This window comes from Brachyistius frenatus, unplaced genomic scaffold (assembly GCF_029030835.1).
Source record: "Brachyistius frenatus isolate BFR_SWC_R1_liver_20210118 unplaced genomic scaffold, ASM2903083v1 Contig_230, whole genome shotgun sequence".
Classification (NCBI taxonomy): Eukaryota; Metazoa; Chordata; class Actinopteri; family Embiotocidae; genus Brachyistius; species Brachyistius frenatus.
Window position 1 is genome coordinate 395,443 of NW_027210829.1, and position 23,216 is coordinate 418,658.

The 23,216-nt window shown below is 41.1% G+C and overlaps 1 protein-coding gene across 2 annotated transcripts in view; it reads left to right on the plus strand.

Annotated features, from left to right (window-relative positions):
• The window catches only part of slit3 (slit homolog 3 (Drosophila)), a 256,297-nt gene that overhangs the window by 130,012 nt on the left and 103,069 nt on the right, over positions 1–23,216 (plus strand). For both annotated transcript variants that reach the window (XM_069720029.1, XM_069720030.1), the window contains exons 5-6: positions 10,713–10,784; positions 22,963–23,034. In XM_069720029.1, the coding sequence (XP_069576130.1) occupies positions 10,713–10,784; positions 22,963–23,034 (144 nt within the window). The remainder of the gene's footprint in view (positions 1–10,712; positions 10,785–22,962; positions 23,035–23,216) is intronic.

Below are 23,216 nucleotides of genomic sequence, written 5' to 3' on the forward strand. Positions count from 1 at the left end.
TTCCAGCAGTCCCCTTCTTCTGTCCAATCTGCTAATTTGCTGTGTATTATTTATGGGTGCTGAGGTGCTCCCAAGATGCTTATAAAGCCAAAACGCCACAGTCAGCTTCTTTACTCACACCTCTTCCTCGCCTTCCTTCCCTCCACCCCTCCATCCTTCACTGAAATCTACCTTAATCTTTTTTTTTTTTTTCCCACTCTTCACACGAACCTTCTTCACTTCCTCAAATCATTGCCTTCATCCTCAGCTTCTTTCACCTGTCACCCATTTTCCCTCCATCACCTGCCAGCTTCCCACTCCCTCCTCATTACTTCACCTCCCCTCCCGTTGACCCTGGTCTTTCCTCTTTTCCTTTTCTTCGTGGCCTCTCCCTCCTTTTTCGTCCACCTGATAACCCATTGTCTTCAACGCAAGTCCATCTCTCCATCCACGTAGCCGATTTAGCCGTTCAGCGGGGAGTCTGACCGGGGTTGTCAGGTTCATCCTCATTCTAATGCCTACGCAGCACCCATCTTCTGTTCCACCATCAACCATTTATTAATGCGCCTCACCATTAACTTTAAAGGCCTGCCCAGCCATTTACTGCGTACAATGAAGAGTTTAACCATTTAGCCTACACAACAGGTTTTTTTTCCCCCGTAATGCTCTTTATGCTCCGGAGTGTTTAAAATGTGCTCCTGAACTGCCCTTCTCATGTGTGAATGTCAATGTTGACTTATATGTACTATATTTTTTTATAATCCCTATTTTTTTTTTAAAAGACATATATCTTGCAGATAGGTGAGGAAGAGAATATCAAATCCCTAGGAGCCTTATGTGTGCTGAGCAGTTTCCCAAAGAAGAAATCCATTTAGTCAAAGAGCTTTGGCCGATGTCAAAGTGAGAATCTCCTGCCTAATTCCTCCATCACACGTTAGTCTTCAAATCCATTTCTCACTGAAGATCTCGATTCATTTGCATTGTGATGCATTGTGATTATTCCACTTAGGTGTCAAATGTGTGTGAATTATCTCAGATGTCACAATACCGCCAGGCTTTATGAAAAATACCAAATTATTGGATCAAGGTTACAATGAACATTTCCTTTGTGGGAAATAGTAATCATTGCTAAGCACAGCAAATCAGTTTAAGTTTAATTCCTGCCTACATGATCTGAAGACACATCCAATAAAAATAAGCATAGACTGTGATTTTGGCAGATTTAACGAACACAGCACTGATAATGGGTCAGGGATTAGTCCTAGTTTCTATACATACTGGATCAACTATTTACTGCTTATACATGAATGAATTGCAGCTATCTGTTGTTGGCAGTGTTGCAACCTTTCCCTGTTACCAATATAGTTCATTATTCTGGTTTTTACTCCCTGGTATGTCGCTGACGTTGCATCCTCTTGATGTTAGAGTTGATACATTTTCCCTGCTCTTGCGGTAAAACCCACTCATTGTGATTATCCTGTTTTAATTTTAATTGAAGGATTACAAGTCCTCTGTGAGTTGATAAAGTTCCTCAGTTTCGCTACCTTTTAGAAAAGACTGGATAAGCCAAAAAAACAGCGCCTGAATGTCAGTAATGGAAATAGTGTAAGTGAATACTTTTAAAGCTTTTTAATTATATTTGGATTTTGGTTTTGCCAGTTTTTTTCTTCACATGAAAACATCAGAATTTAACCAAAGCACCTAATTTGGCTCACGGTTTGGTTTAGTTTTATAGGACTTGGTGGTTGATAGAGATCAAATTGTGGTTTGGTCAAAGCTGATTAGCGTGAAGAGTTTGGCATTGGTCTCTGTGAGATCCTGTCTGTCTCCAATTTATCTATCCACCCATCCCGTCATCTGTGCCACTACAGTCTGTTTCTATCTTTTCTCGCCTGCCTGTTAATCCACCCTCCTCTCCCTCCATGTATCTCTCCGCCCTGTGTCCATTCTAATGTCGTCTCTAGATCCTTTGCTGCTCCAAGTTTTATTAGCTCCATAAATGTCCCCAAAAGCCTGCAATATCGCTTAGCTAAAGTACTAGAACAAAAGGAAGAACTAACAAGGAAAAAAAAAAAAGTGAGGCAGAATAGTAATGCTGCTTAGTCCTCCGGGTGACAATTCAAATAAGAAAATGTATTAAAACAAAATGGCGACAGGGACATTAAAGTGAATTAGCTAATAACAAATGACCATGTGTGCGCCATGCTGCCTTAACCTCTACAACAATTTTTTTTTTTTTTTGCCAATGGTAACTCATCTAAATTTGTTGGACGTCTTTCGGGCGTGGGGCCAGAAAAGCTTTTATATCCATAAAGGCCTATGGATCACAGTGAATTGCATTAAGCTGTCCAATTTAATTACAGTATCGACAAAACATAATAGATACTTACAGCCTTACGGAGAGCGATGGATAGAGGAGGGGGAAGAACGGAGGAGAGAGAAACGAAAAGTGCAGACAATGTCCATTTATAATGCTGATGCAGTGTATGTATCAAAGGAGGCGTATGAGGAATGAATCATGTGTGCGTGTCCATGAAGGTGTGTGAGTGTGTGACTCTAACGAAGGATTTGCAAGGGCCCATGAGAGCTTTTGAGAACGTTTAGTTTGATTTAGATGCTACAGCTCCCCGATGGCTGCTTCACTTGCAAACACGTACGAATGAGCACACAAACGTAGACCTGGGCGATGAGGATGAAATTACGTGATATTTTTGATCAAATTCTTCAATATCATAGCAACAGTATTGTAGAAATGACTACTAGTACCCTTAACAACATATTTACACACTGAGGTTTTTCATAAATAATCAGCAGTAATTGAGGAATTATGAGTAAATTGGTAAAAGCAAATAACTAGAACAGGATTGTATTTTTTAGAAAATTACATCACTTTACTGTAATGTAGCCTTTAAATCCACATAAAGACGATACTTGTGCCACATCACGATAATACGATATCTAGTCTCAAATCATGGTATCAATATGATGTAACTATTTTGCCCAGCCTTACACAGACATACAACACTACAGTCTACACACCCATTCACACATTCACTCAGCTGTCCACTCACACACTATTAAAAGTCCAACCACACACAGACACATACCCACCAACTTGGGTCCGTGTACTTAGGAGAGTGGCTGTCCTGTCCCGATCCAGCCAGCCAGGGCTGTCAAGCTCCCATCCAGCATGATCAATAGAGGGGGGCAATATTTTTATTCATAAAGCGCCCACTTAATTAAATCACAGGGAGTGGAGTGAGCGGGGATGGTGGTGGGGGTTGAGTAGGGGTGGAGGGCGCCGAGGCAAGGGCACCGAGTCAAAAGACTGATGAAGAATCACAAAGACTGGAAAGAGAAAGGCAAAAAGGAGAGAAAGATAAATATGGGACGAAGACCGTTTTGTGTGTCCTCCATTAATAGTATGCCAGAATCCAAAGGACAGATTTTAAGGTCATATGTGTCTGATGGGAAGAAGTTGTATTTGTCTTTGCAGTAACATTGTCCAGTTGCCTAAAAATGACATTTATTCCATTATGTTAATGGAAGCGTTCAGGGAATGCATGCAGTTTAGAGGAAATGTACATTACTAAAAGGTTCAGCATTTTGGAAAACACATTTATTATGTTTCTTTCCGAGAGCTAGACGAGACGATAAATACCGCTCTCGTATCTGTGCGGGAAATATAAGGCGACAGTGGGCAGCCAGTTTGCTTTTCTTATGTTAAAGACCATGAAAAAGGGGTCTATGTGGAGGAAAGTTAAAAAAAAAAAAAAAAAAAAAGAGGAACTAAACAAGAACTTGCAAACTTGATATGAAAAGAAATGTCACGGAGAATGAAAGCCAACAACACTTGATTTCATAGACCGTCATCACTTCCCAGCCCAAACCAGTCAAACAGCTTGGCAACAAAAAATTTTTTAGTTTTAAAATGTTTAAATATTAAAAAAAAAAAAAAAAAAAAAAAAATCTCCATTATAGAGTCCAACACTGCAGTCCTGCTGTCTGCAATGCACTGCCAGCATGTTGGATAATATATCCCCCCCAGTTTGTTGGCACAAGTCAGAGTCATTCAAGTAGAGTGGCTCTGTAGCCAAGACTTGACGGCAGCGGTTATAATGGGATGGTTCCAGTGTTGAATGCATGGAGCTATACGTCTGTGGCACTGCCAGAATGCAGCATTTATACTCTTTTCCCAGGACAAATGAAGGTTAGGGAAAAAGTTGCTTTTCAACTTGCCCAATAAAATAATGGTTAAAGTATCATATACAAAGGCTGAATTTGAGTTATATCCACTCAGATGCTATATTATATCTGCATACCTAGCTCTTTGCTGTGATTAAAAAATTTAAAAAAAAAATGTTTTTATTAAACAATAATAAATGAATATCTATACTCTGCAGATATTGGTTAATAAATTAGGAAAATTCATAAATATATCAATCAAGTGTTGTGCTAATTTATAAAATGTGACAAGAAAATAAGGAACAGATTGCTTTTTTGTTGTTTTGTAGAAATTTTGACCACTTCAAATCATAAGGTGAATTGAAAGACTTTTACATCTACAGGAATAAATGTTAACTCTGGCGTAAAAACCTTACCATATATTTACTGTGACTTGAAGTCCGTACTTAACAGTAAGTTAAAACAATATATAGGACACTTTTAATAATTCCAAAGGTTACAGATACCAAAGGATATTGAATCCCATCAGCAGTACAGGCAGTAAGCACTGTAATACCTGCTGCATGACTTTGGTCTTACCCTACAGTAGAGTATCTTAAAACACAAGAGGAATATGAGCTGGCCAGCAGTCGATATTTATTACTCTCTTTATGGAACAATATTAAATGCAGTTACAGCCCCCAAGGGAGAGAAGAAGAGACAGACAGAGAGAGAAAGTGATATAGTGTGGAGGGGTGGAAAAAAGAAAGTGAGAGAAGAGGACGAGAGAAGCGTGAGACTAACCATTGAAGGTCTCAGGTTTAAAAAAAAGAAATTGTGCCACCTCCGTCTTCCTCCTCCCTCCCTTTCTCCCTCTCCCTCAATTTGCCCTGTATAACTCCCCCTATCTCTTTTTCATCTCTCCCCTGGAGCCTAGCCAAGGATCAGTCCTCTTTCTTTCTCCCACTACAGTCGCTCTTCTTTTAATAAAAGACACACACAAAGGTGCTTATACGTCGCCGCCATGCCCCACTCTCTCTTTGCCTGCTGTTTCTTTCACACCGAGGCAGACAGATTCTACCTGACACGTGGATACGCACCTTTCGCTGCCCTCCTTGTCATCGCTTTTCTAACTAAGACCTCCTCTGATGCCATCTGACACGATGCCACATGAAATCAAACAGGTCTGCTTCCACTCCCGTGTTCGCAGGTTAACGGTTCAGGGATGAGCGGCCCTGGCTCATATCTGGACCAGCCTGAGGGCGGCTCCGTCTAATATTTGGTGTCTTCTGTTACACAGAAAAATGCAGGGTGAGATGGCCTGGGAGAAAAAGTTAATCTAGTGTGTGTGTTTGAACAAAAGGAGGAAACATTTTTACGTTTTCCTGCTTTTATATCTGCATTTGTGCATTGCTGTGGTGTTTGCAATATGTGTGTGTAAAGTATTAACACCAGTATCAAAGGAGGCACAATGTAGCCTGGTGTGTGTGTGTGTGTGTGTGTCTGTGTGAGTGTGTGTGCTAAAGGGTTAACAGTAATATCCGAAGCGACAAAGGGTGACCTGGTGACTGTTATTATTCTTCTCACATGAATAATGGAACTTAATATGGAGGAGGTGATAGCTGGGAGCGGACACACACACACACACACACACACACACACACACACACACACACACACACACACACACACACACACACACACACACACACACACACACACACACACACACACACACACACACACACACACACAAACACACACACCCTCACACACAAACCAACATGGCCACCGCTACCCCAACCCAAGGAGGATCTTGCTGTCATCCTCAATCCCTCCAGACTTCTAGGGCCCACAGAGAGTCACCATTGCCCAGAGAGGAGAGGCCTTGGCTGGGATACATTAACTGAGGGCAGGGGGTCTGCGTGGAGAAAGAGGGGGGAAGGCCTGGAAGACATTTGGTCAAAATTCAATCAATTATACAGTACTTAGTAAGCCACATTAAACATGGAAAGGATAATGGATGACTACTTTTCTTCTGCTGCTGCTTGTTTTTCCTCTCCTTCTTTTTTGTTGTTGTACATATCGATTCTAAACTTAGCGAACCTGAACTTTTGTGAACTTTGCGTTGTTTGTCTTGTCTCCATCCAGCTCCTGAGATCACTCTATTTCTCAAAAGAAATGCAGTTGTTTTCATAATCAGTATCACTATAATTTACAGAATTTGTCATCCTAATAGAACTGATGCATAATTCAAACAGCCATCTGTCTCTTTAATAGAATTCTTTGGAGATTAATTGCTCACTCCCACAAATGCTGTTTCAATGGAGGAGGACCCAAAAAAAAGGGCTAAATCCAGTAATTGAAGACAGGGAGCAGATTGCTCGACACTGGTGGATACAAACCATCCCACTATCCAAATAAGCCCTGTGTGTGTGTGTGTGTGTGTGTGTGTGTGTGTGTGTGTGTGTGTGTGTGTGTGTGTGTGTGTGTGTGTGTGTGTGTGTGTGTGTGTGTGCGCGCGCGCGCTTTTTGTGGTTTGTCTATCAGCGAGTGTCCTTTTCAAGGATCACAGGCCAATCTCCTGTTGGTGATAGCCTTCGCTCTGCTCAAAGGTCAGCAGGTATGACTCAGACAGAGATGAGAGGAGCGCAACTGTTTACACGATTACATAACGTCGCTCTGGATGTTGAACGTGTTCAGTCATTAATTATACATTATGATAGCATAAAGAGTCATATTTTTTCATATCTGCCAGTACATAAGGCCATAGAAAAGCTGGGCCAAATGGCAGACAGAGAAATATGCCTGAATATTGAAGGTCCTGAAAGCTCAACCAGCTTACTACTGTGAGCAGTGATGGTGGATGGAGGATTTAGCAATGTTTAAATGAAAATGCGGAGTTGTTGGATTGTGTGCTCTTGTTTCCAAGCCGCTTTCTGTCAAACAGCTTCTATGAATGAGCTGTCTTTCAGATTATTCGATTTTTAGTAAACAATTATTTTCTTTCCAAGCTTATATTTTGTTGCACATTTAATGATTAATGTGTAATTTTATAGAGGGCAGTTTAGATCAAACCAGGTTTCAGGGGCTTTAAGGTTCTCCTAATTTATATATATTTTTAATATATTTTTGTCACTGCCTGTAGAATGCCAATTACATTATAATTTGGACAGTTACAGCATCTCTTCGCCCCTTAACAGTCACTTTTCCTGTTTTCTTTTCCATTAAGTAGTTTTAAGGTTTTTAAAATCTCCGTTACTCACTGACTGGCAGTATCAGCTTGGTCCGACTGCTAAATAAATATAAAGTGTGATTACACAGGGAAATTGAAGATTGGAAGTGCAGTTGTGTGTGTTATGAGGTTACCTGGCATGTGATGTTTTTCCTCTGTTTCAAGCTGATATAAAGTTTGCATTTGTAAGTTTTTCCCACGTGCTGCTTGAAACTGTTATTACAAACACATTTATAGGACTAATAAATTCTTTATCTAACCATAAACACATTATATGTATAGCAGTCATCCCTTTTGCACAACACACACTTTTTAAGATCACATGCCGTATTTCTCTAGTTTCCAGTGAAAATGTTGACGAGGTGTCCGTCTTTTGTTTACACCTCCCAAAATGTCACCGAAGCAGTACCAGCGCGGGATGCTGCTCGGGCACAAAACATTTCCATAACCCTAAAACCAGTTACACAAATGAACAAGCAGAAACCAGCCGTGTGATTAAAAAGCTTCATTCAAAGCCTCGTGACATATGAGTTTTATTACGGGGGGCCTAAACTGTGGACTCCCGGAGCTGGTGTCAGTCACTCAGCTGGAGTCATAAAGGCCGACGGAGAGACACACAGTCTTATAATGGCTTTTATTTGACTTGGATGGTTTTCCCTCTGTTAGAAAGAATAACAAATAAATATCATGGTGGGTAAACAAAACAATAAAAGATTTATTGGACCTCCTCTGAAATATGACTTTTTAATGCTTTTTTCCCCCCCTCCTTATCTTGTTCTCATTCTACTGCTTTCTTGTTTTTTTTTGTTTTGTTATCATTCTCTACTCTGATTGCCAGCAGTCCACAAAGGGCAGGGCCATATAAAAAAAGATGCAAATCATAGAGATAAACACGATAGATTTATGGATATAGTCAGATAGTTAGGTAGATAGATGGAGAGAATGATACATGATAGAGAAGAGGGAGCGTGAGATAGAAAGCAAGAGTGATAACAGTTTTGCTTTCTATCTGTTTCCTATTTGCTCCGTCAACGTCAGCATGGGAGCAACAAAGACAGAAGAAAAGAAAGAAAACCTCCATTCAGTAAAACAAAACACATCTCTATACCCAAAAAGTGTCAAAACCTTCAAAACAAGGAGTGTAAACACGAGCAATATTTTCCGGCTGTGCTGCACATTAAAATATCATAATACCATTCCTGTCTGTCAATTGTTTGTCTTTTTTTTCCCTGCTCCTTCATTACCGCAAGCGCTGAGCACAATTGCACATAAAGCACATATTTTCTTTGCCTAAAGAGTATACGATGCCATGCGCATACTTTTCCCATCAAGGCCTGCAGAGACAAAACAGGCAACGCTCGTCTCTGGTCAAACAAAAGGAATGAGCCAGAAAACACAACGCTGAAAGGGAAACGTCCAAAACGATGAAACCTTGTTAGTTTAAGGAAATTAGTTTTCTGTTTTCCGAGCACGGCTCGCCAATTAACATTCACAGCACTAATAAAAAGCTGATTGGTTCTGGAGTAAAGCGCGATAAAATGTCTCCCTGTATGAATGCATGTGTGTTTGTAAATTAGATTGATTAATATAGTATGTTGGGTGAGGGTGTGATTGGTTATTCCAAGATATATGTGCGTGGGTGCATGTGTGTGTGTGATTATCTTTGAAATATGGCCAATAAGGGGCGACGTTTCAAGACAAGAAAATGTTATGAATATGGTTGATACATAATTGCCATTTTCCACAGAGAGCCTGGGCTGATTTCCATGCCATGTACTTTTGTGTGTGTTGTGTGTGTACGCATGTATATGTGTGTGTATAAGCATGTACAATGTGTGTGTGTGTGTGTGTGTGTGTGTGTGTGTGTGTGTGTGTGTGTGTGTGTGTGTGTGTGTGTGTGTGTGTGTGTGCGTGTGTGTCAAGGTCAAACAGAAGAGTGCATACAGAGGTCTGTTCCTCTTTTGTGCAGCTCTGTTGTGATTATCTAAGTGTATGCTGACTATTTAACATGTGAGGTCATGAATTAATGTGCTGCTGCTGATTTGTGCAGAAGTCTCTGTGAGTGTTCAACGCAGGCCTGACCTGCAGTAATTTAGGATGATTAGTTGGTCTGATATGTCATACCTTCGTTTCCTTCTCTCTAATTATTACTTTGTGCTTTTTGAACCCAGTTTATCTTGCATGCCTTCCTCGCAGCAAACACCACTAACAGCGTTAAGGCCAGGCTGTTGTGTCGTGTCAAAAATCCTTTGTCTCATTGAAGTATTTGATTCACAGGGGGAGAAAGAGAATTGGGAGTTGTATGTGCTGCCGTGTTGAGTGAGTGTAAATGAAGGAGGAAAAGAATCATCGCTAAGAGTTCAAATGAAGAAAATCTGGTGCTTGAAGATGGAATTAAAATGTGTGTGTGTGTGTGTGTGTGTGTGTGTGTGTGTGTGTGTGTGTGTGTGTGTGTGTGTGTGTGTGTGTGTGTGTGTGTGTGTGTGTGTGTGTGTGTGTGTGTGTTGTTCAGTCTCTCAAAAAAGATGGGATTGTTTCATTTTCATGTTGGGGCAAAGCTGCGCTGTTGGAGGGCTCAAGTAAAGGAAAAAAAAAACATTAAAAACATGTGAAACCTGCACAACCAACTCACACACACACACACACACACACACACACACACACACACACACACACACACACACACACACACACACACACACACACACACACACACACACACACACTTCACTTGTAGACTTGTGCAAGGTTGTAAGGTTATCTTCCAATTTACTCACACAAACACAGTTTTTTTTATTCTCTCTTCCTCTTTCCTCATTCTTTCCCTGCCACTGCCTCCTGATTAATCACACACACACACACACACACACACACACACACACACACACACACACACACACACACACACACACACACACACACACACACACACACACACACACACACACACACACACACACACACACACACACACACACACACACACACACTTACTTATATGCACACACATACTTCCAGGCAGTGGATGGACTCATGCCAGCAATATTGCTGATAGTTCCTTTTGTCTTTGAAGCTCTTTGGACCAAATTGCTCTACTGATCATAAATGTCATATCATCCTTTCTCTTTCTCCTTCTGTGCCTTTCTTCTGTAATTGGCTGTACGTGTGTGTGTGTGTGTGTGTGTGTGTGTGTGTGTGTGTGTGTGTGTGTGTGTGTGTGTGTGTGTGTGTGTGTGGCATAGATCAAATGTTTGTGGTTTTGTTTATCATTTGACTCCATATACCTCTGAGTGCTCCGAATACCTCCACTAATGTCTTCTGTCTCTCTCCTCAGAGACCTCAGTGAGAACCAGATTCAGGCGGTTCCCAGGAAAGCTTTCAGAGGAATCACCAGTGTCAAGAACCTGTAAGCATAATTACTCCATTTCTTTTTTCCTCCTGTCTTTTCCTCCACCGTCCGTTATCACTCTTATGTTCCCGCGTCTCTGTCTTCCTCGCACCTTCTTCTCTACTTTTCCCTCTCCTCATTCCCCCTGTTTCTGATCTTCTTCCGTCCCTCTATTTCTGTCCAGAGAGGTTTTGTCCTCATACCAAGTGCTCAATACTCCCCTGCCATTTATTCATGACGTCCTAATCACCAATACTGTGATCAATAGGCTACCTAATCAATGCTCCTCATCAATAATACCTGATCAATCCTGCCTCTAAACTACCAGACAGACTCTTGGGGCAACGTCCTCAATATCAGAAAGTTCGATAAAGACAGAATAGAATAGAATAGAATAGAATAGAATAGAATAGAATAGAATAGAATAGAATAGAATAGAATAGAATAGAATAGAATAGAATTACCAGCTGCACTTCATGGTTGTGTAGTAGACAGTTCAAGTTTGTAAACACTTTGTGACAATGAAACTGAATGGGGCTGAAAAAAAACTACAGATCAGCTCAACAAAATCTTCTTTGTGTAAATTGAAGTTTTCTTTTGTGTTTCATCAGACATGACTGACTTGACAGAGAATGAGAGAGAAAAAACAGAACAGCGTATAATAACTACAAGATGCGAAAAGATAATAAGCCATCCTTCCCCAAGCCTTATTTCACTGTAAATCTGCTGACTGTCATTTTAAAAACGCTATTCTTTGGTGAAATGAGATGGAGGGAAAAACAGAGAGGGAGACGGGAGAAGGGATTATGATCTTAATATACCTTAATATAGTGTGTTCTCACTGCAGTGCGAACAAATAATGACATATGTTATGTGCAGAAACACAGCAGGAACATTTGGTAAATAAAACAAGAGAGACATGTCTCCAAAACGTTGGTAGTGATAAACCATAATTATATTCACTGATGCAAAGGTGGGTCATATTTGATTGCATGCCAGTTGTATCTGTCATATTTATCCACTGACCTACTCCTGATGAAGATAAATGAAAACAGATCATCACTCATTCATTGTGTTCAATTATCTAATTTCCCTCTGCTGATGATGATCATGACATAGGATAGAAAGCTCCAGAACAGCTGCTAAATGGACCTTGTGGTGGGATTGATTTTCCCAACTGTTGCTTGAAAGTTCGAGAATGAACTTTGATGCTGAGCCGGGTACGTCGACAAGGAGAACTTTAATAGCATCTGCAAATACTTATGAAAACAATGTGGTGTGATCAAAAGCCGTAGAGTGGCTACTAAATGAACCTTACCAGTCAGATTGTTTTCTCGAGCACAAGCATGCAGTTTGTCAGAGTGTTTGTATAACTGACAAGTGCTGCAAATTCACATCAAACCCACCCTGGTAGTAACTACGATTAATTTACTTCATATATCAGTGCCTTTTCTACAAGGTCTTTGCATCAAACGTATCAGTCCCTGCGGGATTAAAACATTTTTTGTTATTGTTGCGATCAAAAATGTTTGATTTTGAAGCATATTTTCTTCAAAATTGCAATACAATTTGTGGTAAAACTGCGGGATTTAGGAAAAATTGCAAGTCGAGTGAAAAAGTTTTTCCTTACTACTGCCTGATAAAGAGTCAAATGTAATCACTTCCTTTTATAATAAGTATACTGCACATCACAGACATATTCGTCTTTTTTATTTATTGAACTTAGAGAACCACGGTGCTCAAAGTTACAACAACTTCTTAAAAGGGATGCAGCTTTATACAAAATTGAGAATCTGTCACTAATATAGAACACAAAGGCTGCATTTGCTGTCAAAATAAGAGCTTTAGATGGTCTTTACTTAATATGAATTCAACACATAGGCCTACTGCATTGACAAAAAGAAAAATGCAGTCTTTTACAACCGGACGTGTGTATAAAACTAGTTTTAACATACAATATTCTTAAATTTAACGAGAACACCGCATTTCGTGGCTATTGTCTTGAAATAATGACTTTGAATATAGAGATCTTGCTCTGAATTGTGGTTCAAGGATGGTACAGTCATCGCAACATATATTTCAATATACATAGAAAGCACAACAAGAATTACAACAAGTGTGTGAATTTATGTCCTTTACCTCCGTATAACAGGTCAAATATACTGCACATTTGTCGTCTAAAAATGGGAACTTGTGTGTCCTTGAACTGTTTAGATCTACATTATGTGCTTCTCTTACGTTTTTATTTGGCAATCTGTGAGTGGATGAATATACATCTTGCCACAGATCAGTAATTCAAAGTTAAGCAAATGTGCTCCTCTGCTTGGTTTCCTCTCCCAAGTGTGATGTAAGTTCAATATGGCCGCCAAAGTCCACAGGAGATTATTACTCTTAAGTTAAATGGGCCTGAAAGTGTCTGCACTCTGTACCATATGTGTGTGTGTGTGTGTGTGTGTTTGTCTGTTCGCATGTGAGTAAGTGGGTGTCAGTTCCCATGGCTGGGCTCCAAACCTTTTGAGTTGAGGTTGGCCTCCGATCATCTAATCCACTCTTCTTCTTCTTCTTCTCACATCGGACAAAATCCAAACTAAATGCCGCAAACCACCGCACCTCTCTGACCTCGCACTCACTCAAGTATTTCACAACCCTTTGAAGTTCGGCGCCAGAAAGCAAACAACTGCAGAGCATATCACATCTTAGCTGTGACCTCACGGCACCTTGCGTTTTGATATTAATGTCTTTAAGCTGCAATTATCCAGGGAAGGTTTGCTGAGTGTGCAAGCTCTTTTTTTTCTTTCAGTGATTCACATTAATACATTAGCACACATTTACACATTGGTGCTGCTCGGTGTAGCTGCAGTTGTCCCAGTGGACTGTTGCAAAGCACAGTAGGTGATATTTCCCGTTTCCAGACATTGCACTCACGATGTATTCCACTCTAAAATCCTGCACCTGACACCACACCTGCTGCTGTAACACGGATCTTCACTTCATGCCAAAGCTATAAAGTCATATCAATCAACTTGGACGGTAAAATTGTCTCTCCCCCTGTTAAAATGTTTTGCACTAAATAGCTTTGACCTACAAGGTGAATCCATTTACTTTTTTTTTTCCTGTCAAAATTGGGACCGACTCAGGTACATGAAGATCATTCATTTCTTCCTCCTCCCTATTTGACAGCATCCTCTCCTCCTCCTCTTCCCTGTTCTCCTTCTCTTTCTTTCTCTCCATGTTCTCCCCCCATCAGTTACTTTCTTCAACTTTTTCCTCCATCTGTCCATGTTGTCTTTTGCCCTCTCCTCCCATGCAAATTGCATCACTTTCCCTTTAGTTACATTATCTTCATCTGACATCACATCTTCATCCTCTATTTTTCCTAACAACAATTTTACACTCCCTTCATCCATCAAACATTTCTCTTTCCTCCCTCCTTTCCACTTCCTGTCTGCTTTTTCACTCATTTCCTTCCATCCTGCTCTCTATATTTGCCAGCCTGTCGTTCATTCCATCCCTGATTTCACTCTTCCCTCCTTTCCTCCTCCTTCCTTCCCATTCCTCAGTGCCCAACTCCTTCCAACTACCCCCCTCTTAAATTCCTTCTCTCTCACTTTTATTTCCCTCTTTACTCTTATTCAACCCCTCCTTCCCCCCCCCACACACACTATCCCTCCATCCCTCCCTCCATTAGACAAGGTGACTCCTGCAGTAAAAGGCTCCAACCCTCCATTATACCACAGAGTAAAAAAAAAAAAAAAAAAAAAAACCTTCATGACATTCTGTCCCTGGTGGACACAGCATTGATTTTCTCATATGTCTCTCTCTCCCTCCCACTTTGTCTCTCCCTCTCTCTTGCTTCTTGCTTTTTGCCTCTCTCATTTTAAATCTCTGCTTGCCTCTCTTTCTGTCTCACTCTGTTCCTCGGAGCGTTTGGGTCTTGATCTTTCCCTCTTGGTTGTTCCCTTCTCATGTTGTCCAGTAGCTACCGTAGCATTGTACGCCACTTATTGGACTTTTTATTTTACACACACACACACACACACACACGCACACACGCACACGCACACGCACACGCACACACACACACGGAGCCTTTCGACCCCACTATCAGATGACTGCTTTGCTGAAACAGCCAAGAACCTGGCAAATACGATTACTGCAGTGCTCTGCTAACCTAAGGAGACAGGTATATGCCATACATCTGTGTGTGGGTGTTTGTGTGTGTACGTGTCAGCTCTCCCATACATTGTGCTGACTGCGGGTCCTGTCATCCCCCTAAGCTCAAGCTGTCAGTCAAACTACAAATGATAAAGGTAAATGTGGAGTTTCAATGGATAGACAACACGGTGCCAAGATTCCTCCGCTGTGCTCTGAGTTTTATGGTTTTATCTACTATACGTCATCCGGATGCTTACCTTATCATATCTAATCATATATAATCAGATTTTTTTTTTTTTTTTTAATTTATCTGATCTGTCTTCCCTGTATCATGTCTTGTTTGATCATGTCTTTTCTTGTCTTGTCTGGCTAGAAGGTTCATCATTTTAATCTCACCTGTAAATGTCTGGTAGTGACATTTAATATTTGTGCTTTCTTTGTTGCGTCCGAGTTTATGACAGAGTCAGGATGAACCAAGGAAAAGTGTCTGATCCCTTCTGTAAAACAAGATGACATAGAATCATTACATTTTTCCTAATGTTCGGCGTGAAATAAAAAAAAAATACTGTTAAACAGAAATACAAAAGTAACTTCTAAATAGCATTAAGAAAGCTCCGTCTTTGCACAGAAAAAAACAAAACAATCTTTTGAACCACTACCCCTGCCATACTGTACGATAAAAGAGGAATACAGTTCAGTTTGTGGGTTGAGGTAATACCCTGAACTTAAAGAATTTCTCATTATATAACCCATTGTAACTGTAACTACCTCTTTGGTCCTTCATTGTCAAAAGATTAAAATCTTAAAATGGATCTGCCGCTCTATTTTCACTCATTTAACTGTTATCACACTATTGAATAAGCGATCATAATCACATATCTCCAAAATATCTCTGCAAGTCGTGACCTACTAAACCTGCTGATAAAATGTTCCTGTTTTATTTTAAAAGTGTCCCAAACTTTTCAGAAACTTTACACAGACGAAAATATATGAAAAGCTTTTTGCGTAGTTTTCTGCGAGTGATCAACAATATAAACCTCAACTAGCCAGATGCAGTGAACCCCACCCCATTGGTATATCCAACTGGTTACAGTCAACCACAAAATCAGAATAATCTTTGACAACTGTTCACTTCTGACATACGTGATAATATATCAGAATACGATGGGACTCTGTGACACTATTATTAAAGCCTGTTTCCTAATACTGTAACTCTCTGGTCATTGTTAGAGACAGAAAAGCAGAGATAAATCTGATCAGCTACGGATACTGTGTATATACAGTTATAGTTTGAATCACACCGTATGTGAGTCGCTTATGTTGGAAGGCATATAGCTGTTGGATCACAGAGAAGCGCGGACGTATCAGATAAGGCACAGTCGTTTCATATGCCCTCACATTACACCTCAGCGCCCACACGCTTTTCATCGTTTGCAGCCATCACATCTTCATATTGTGTCTTGCTTTCCATCTGCCTGCCTTCTCGCTCTCCTGCCCACTTTTTTTTATTGTGATTAAATTGAATTCATTTTTCCCGCCGGATCCACCCATGCTCAACATCTACACACTCATAATACCTCCAGGTGCTTTGGAAGAATGTGTTCAGCGAGTGTAATATGTAATTTCTTTAGCAAAATACAAAATGAAACTATACAGTATATCAGTGTAAGAATAAAAAATAAAAAAAAATCCCACCCCATGGCTTTAGCTTTCTCCTTCCTGTCATCTTCTCCTTCCTTTCGTCTTTCCTCGTAAAACACCTCCATGCTTCATGCTTCCCTACCCACAATGCAGTGCAGGATGGCCGTTTGTTTGAATTATGGCTAAAGCACCTTAGAGAGGAGGTGAGAACATTGTGTCGTCTGCACGCGCATGCACACGCACACACACACACACACACACACACACACACACACACACACACACACACACACACACACACACACACACACACACACACACACACACACACACACACACACACACACACACACACACACAATCAAGTCAGCACTGTTGTGGGTTTCTGTCACTGCAGATGTTTACCTTCTGCTGATTTTATGTTTACCACAATCCCACCAGTGGACAGCTGGAGTCAGGCATGAGAATATACAAATACGATTAGTAATGATCTGCCTTTAGAGAGCAGAGCATCCTCAAATTAAATTGGCACACAGAGCGGTAATGCAATGCAAGGAGTTGCAGGGAAGAAGGATGAAGAGACGATGGGCAGCTTTTTGAAAGGGTTTACTCAGACTCCCATCATTCTTTCAATGACACCAGCCCTCCCCACCCGCCTTCCACGCTTCCTTAAATGGCAGGATATGGCTAATTCATTAAAGGTCATGATCAGCAGAGACAGAGGCAGAAAATGTCAATAGCCTTGTCTGAACTGTAACATTCGTAGCTGGATATCATTCCCCGAACAGTTTAAATTTTGTATCACAGTGATTTATTTCAGTTTTGATGTAAAAGTTATTTAGACTCACATACAGAAAAACACAACTTTTAAAGTAGAGTATAGTTTCAACCAGAAACAGACTGTGAAATTAGACTTTAGCCAAGTTGCCAAGTTGGTTTAATTGAACTTGAACTTGAACATTTGGAAAATATCTTTCGCAATCTTAATGTTTATTTTCCTTTTTGAAAAAAAGGGTCTAAATGGTTTAAAAAGTAAAAACAGACTTCAACCAAATGCACACTTATATTCAGTGTGTCTAATTTGAAATACAAAAAGGGCTCGGATGGAGAGAGCCACTAATGTCCCTGAACGCATGTTCAGATTTCAGTCAACATGGGTGAAAAACATGACATTACTTTCTGTATCCTTGAACATCACTAAAAGCAGGTTTGTTATTTGCAAGTCAAAACCTACCCTATAACATTAAATTCAAATATCAAACATTATGCACTCTGGTCAAAATACGTTCAATTAGAGTTTGGTCTGATGATCCTACTCCCATGAACACACAAGTAGTTTTTCAGGCCAAATTTCCAAGTCTTCAAGCCATAAGATCTCACAGATGCACACTCTTCTGGAAATAGTTGACAACCAGCTGCTGTTGCCACAGCTGAAGAGTTTACAGTAACACTGGTAACTAATATAAGTAAGAATTTTGTCACCAAATGTTTTAATTTTAATATTTCGTTTGAGTTACGCTATCAATTGGTTACTTTTTGTCAATTGGTAAACTGTAAGAAAACATTTTTTTTAGCTCAGTCTTAGCAACAACAAAAAAATACATTTTAGACCAATAAGATTTAGCAATATAAATACTCATTTACTTCATGTTTAACTCATTAATTTGGCTCCTATTCTACTGTAGAAACAATAAAGTCCTTTCAAGTGAGGAAAAGGTAGACTATTAAAACAAATGTAATGCTTTGTTTCCATCTTGTGTTAAGCTTGGAAACCTAAAAAAAAAGGCTTTCAAGAATTTAGGAAAGTTATTATTTCTGTCTTTTTTTTCTTAACACGAGCCCGACCAGAATGTACAAAATGATCTGTTGAGGTCTTGTAGTAATCATGAAAAAAAGCTACATTCTCATTGTATTTGCAGTATGTCTCCATCACTATTCATTGTCTCATTTCTCTATGCACCAAGCCATGTTGTTTTTTTTAATTAACTGCACATTAATTATCAGATTTGATGAAGCATTATTTGTTGATATGCATTGGATGAAAACCCAGTTATAGTGTATCCTCCTTTTCCCTCTTCTCTCCTTTCATTAATTACTCAGTTAGTAGTGGTGCTCCCTGATAGATTCATGCAGTGTTAGCCCTTCTGTGTGTGTGTGTGTGTGTGTGTGTGTGTGTGTGTGTGTGTGTGTGTGTGTGTGTGTGTGTGTGTGTGTGTGTGTGTGTGTGTGTGTGTGTGTGTGCGTGCATGTGCATCTCTCTGGTCCAGATGGTAGCAGAGGGAAGCTTTGAATCAGTCTGCCAATAGGCCTTATGAAAGACATGATTAAACACACTAACTAATTATATGGAAGGAAATTAAATTTTGGGACCTACGCTCTGTCCCTTGCAACAAACATCCATGATTGCAATACACGAAAGCCCACACAAGGAATATGAATGCAACATGATGGTACAAATACAGAGAGCTCGCGCAGACACACAAAGTCACTCTCGTACCAGATTGATACCAATCATGTCAGCGCTAATCAGGGCGCTTGGTGAACAAAGCTGTCGGAGGAATTCAATCATATCACACATGATGAGATTGTTCACTGTGGATGAGGATGGAAGATTAAGTACATGGCCACCAATATGAATCCGGTAGTTATTCCGTATTCTGTGAAATTTACAAATGTGAGGTTTCTGGAGCACGGTGATCAGAATGCAGCCCTATGGAGTTGCATATATTCGAAGAGCTGCAGATATTTCACCAGTTGTCTGAGAGTCCTTGTGAGCTCTGTAAAGAAGGTGGGGGATATCACCAGCCTCACATCAAGCGGTCCTGAGTGTCCCTTGTGACGTGGTGGACTATTGAGTGGAGTGACTGGAGATGTGGAGGCTCTATTCAAGGACATCCTATAAAAAAATTTGACACCAAGTTTTCACCAAACAGTGCTTTACAAAACGGCGCAGCCATTACAAACATGAAATAGTGTTTTCTGATCCGTCACCTTTACAGTTACATTTTTGGCAACCAAGGGGGAACGGGAAGCTCACGGTCATAGTTAATGGTTTGGAGCGCTTAAACAACGTCAAGCTGCTTCCACCTTTGCTACTTAGAGTGGACATTCATAAATTCATTGGCTACGAGGGGTGACTTATTAGGAACATGTAAATGTAGGTCATTTTAAGCTAATGCTGTCATTTCTATGAGGAGGGCAGTCTCAAATCTCATGTAATACCGTAACCAGACACTGATATTGGCTGATAGTGCTAAACCCCAGATTATGTCTAGTAGTTTTGAAAAGCCAATTTTTTTTATTTTTTTTTTACCATATTTGCTTATAGTAGCTACAGTATGGCTGCCACATAAACTGAGCTATAGTAGCTAAGCATAGAGAGTGGAAATAATTGGTTAAGGTTGGAGGAAGATTGTAATTATGAATGTTAAAATGTGCACAGTAATTTGGGGATTTGAACTTCAGTCCCCTTCATGTACTTCATGTTCTGTGATATGAAAAGAACAGTAATGAAAATAGAAAGGCTTTAATAACTACAGTCAACTTTGGCAGTGCCATGCGTCTCCATATGGCTGATCAGGCTGTGTGCCAGTTTGCCTTCCTAAAAAAAAAAAAAAAAAAACCTCATGCCTTTTAATTACATAAAATGCAAATACGGCACAACCATATGTCCCCAGACTCACTATATTTTAGACTCCAGTCATTTAACAGATGCTCACGCTTACAGTCCTCTTCCAACAAGTAGGCAGAAAATCAAACAAATCTTGCACGACTTAGAATAAGAGCGCACACCCTATCAGACTATTACAATATATATGTATACGTTTCCATCACAGATCTTATCATTGCTGCACATTGATGATCCGAGCAATATTTACAAATCGGGGCTCAATTAATGAAGCACATCACGGCTGGATGGTAAACAACTTATTTTTAAATCAGCTCTAAAATATAATTGTATCAAATTGAATCAGATCAAAACATCTCATCAGTCTACGGAGGCCTTAGGAGGGTTGAAAATAACTATGTTGTGAGCCAAACCTGGCCTGTGGGCAGAGAGAGGTTTGATATTTACTCCCCTGGGTCCAAACCAAATCCATGCCAACTGTTAACCACTAACAGCTGGTCAATAGCAGGTAGACATACATGAAAACGGTGTTTTTGATGGTCTTTACATGACCTTCTTGCGCACATCAGTGCTGCCTCCAGCACATGATGAATTTCAAGCAAAAGGTACAATAATGAAACAAGTTTTCTCTGTGCATAAATATTATTTTGGAGTTTGGCCTGGAAGCTCTTCTGGTAGCGCTACGAGGAGAGAGCTGTGATGAGATAATGCCTGGAGCCACTGCACTGGGGCCTCTCTTTGTCCACAATGGGTATATTGAGGTGTACCTGTGGTGGTGTACTATAGCAAATATACTTTCCAGATCCTCTAAGGACCTCCATGTTTCTGAGATTCTTTCCACACACTCGCACCGTGAACATGCACATATAAAAACAAACAAAACGTGCTGCACCTGAAGCTCTGATGTAATTTCTGTTGCTCTGCAGAGAAAAGCTTATTTTTCGGGAAGCACCTTCGTGAGGCTTAAAAGCTGACATGACTGATATAACAGGTGCTGCAGTGTGCCATGCAGACACCACGGCTCTGTAGAGAAAGGAAAAAAAAAACAGATTTAAAAGGCTGATGAAAGAAAACAGTGAGAAGAAATGGATTAGCGATGGATAGGATGGAGTGTGAGGAGAGAAAAGGTGAAGGGGAATCAAAAGATGAAAGGAGAGGAGAGTAGAGGGCACTGGAGAGGGAAAAATGGATTATGAATGGAGAGAGAGAGAGAGAGGACATGAAAACTGGAGAAGACAAATGCCCAGAAACAAGAGGAGAAAAAAAGAAAAGGAGGAGATAGAAAAAGGGATTACCAGTGATGGGGAAGAGGACAGGAGGAAAAGATTAGGGTGGAGTGATCTGCTTTTGTGGTCTGGTGTTTGGAAAGCAGACTAGAAACCCTCTGATTGGGTTTCTGTTGTGTGTATCTGAATGTTCTTGTGCTTTTACTCCATGAATCTGTACTTGTGCGTCCACCTGTCTGAGTGTTTTACTGGAACAGGCTGAATGCCACTCATTTTTCGCAGTTGAGGTAAAAAAAAAAAAAAAAAAAAGAAGAAGACACTTCGAAATGTCTGCCCTTTGTACCTTATCCATCTGCAATCCATCCATCTGCTCCCCCGCAGAAGAAGAAGAGAGGGGCAGGAGGGATGGATGGATCGGAGGAATGGAAGGAAGGAAGGAAGGAGGGAGGGAGGAGCGGAGGTTTCAGGGTTGTTGGGTTCATGAGGGGTGGATGATGGCGGGGAGGAGGAGGGGGGGGGATACCTAGAGCCGAGCAAATTAAAGTAAAAGCAAAGGATGGATGACAGTGGGGTACAGGGTGCATCTGGTAGGCCGGCAAACAAGTCGTTGAGCAAGCCAGGGAGGAGGAGGAGGAGGAGGAGGAGGGGGTGAGGAAGAGTAGGGGATGTAGCGAGAGAGTGAGAGAGAGTGGGGAAAGAAGGAGAACGGGAACAAGAGGCAGAGTCGTGACTGTAGGTTGATTTACGGAGGCTTTCCTTTTAATGAAATTGTTTCAGTGACAGAGCCGGTAAAAGGCCCTTAATGGATTGGCTGGCCTAATGTAATGAAATTACTCCCTCTTTCACTACAGAGAGGGGAAAAAAAAGAATAAAAAGAGGACATGGGGAGGAGGGAGAGGAGGAGGAGGATGGGAGAGGAGAGGAGAAATGCAATTAATATTTACAGAACAGACAAGCAGGGTGGGCTTTAGTAGCATTGGCTCGCTCACTCTCTCCTTCCCAGGGTCTACCTCTCTCATCCCTCTCTCTCCCGGTGGCCAGTGCGCGCTGGGCGTGCGGCAGGGGAGGGAGGTGATAGGCTGCCGCCACACAGGCCACTTCAGCGCGCCGGTCTCCTCTCTCGCGCTTTCCTTTTCCTCTCCTCTTCTCCTCAGGGCTGGCCACATCAGCGCTGAGGTGAGAGACTTAACTTTAGCTCGCGTGCTATCGTCCGGACTCCCAAGAGTGTGTGTGAGTAAGTGTGTGTGTGTGTGTGGGGGGGGAGAGAGAGAGAGAGGTAACGCCGTCTTCCTACCTGCTACTTCAAGATCACTACTGGGGTATCACCTCACACACATACCCACATGCACACACACTCATTCACGCAACCCATCTTTTGTTAGTCCCTCCCCCAGCTGAGCGGACCTTGCAGACTTGCGCCTGACTCTCTCCCATCTCTCTCTCATCTGTGTGTGTGTGTGTGTGTGTGTGTGTGTGTGTGTGTGTGTGTGTGTGTGTGTGTGTGTGTGTGTGTGTGTGTGTGTGTGTGTGTGTGTGCGCGGTGCAGGCAACTGGACAGCAACCACATCAGCTGCATCGAAGATGGAGCTTTCCGAGCGCTGCGCGATCTGGAGATTCTGTAAGTAGAGAAAAATCCTCGGTCCTCCATCCCTCTCCTCCTCCTCTGCCTCCTCCTCCTCCTCCTCTCATCAGTCGCCTCTTCTCCTCTCTCCCTCTTTTCATGTGTTGTCTGTGAAACAGAGATCGTCCTGCGCTCTCCTCCTCTCACTATCAGCTTTGTTTTCTGTCTCATTTAGGGTT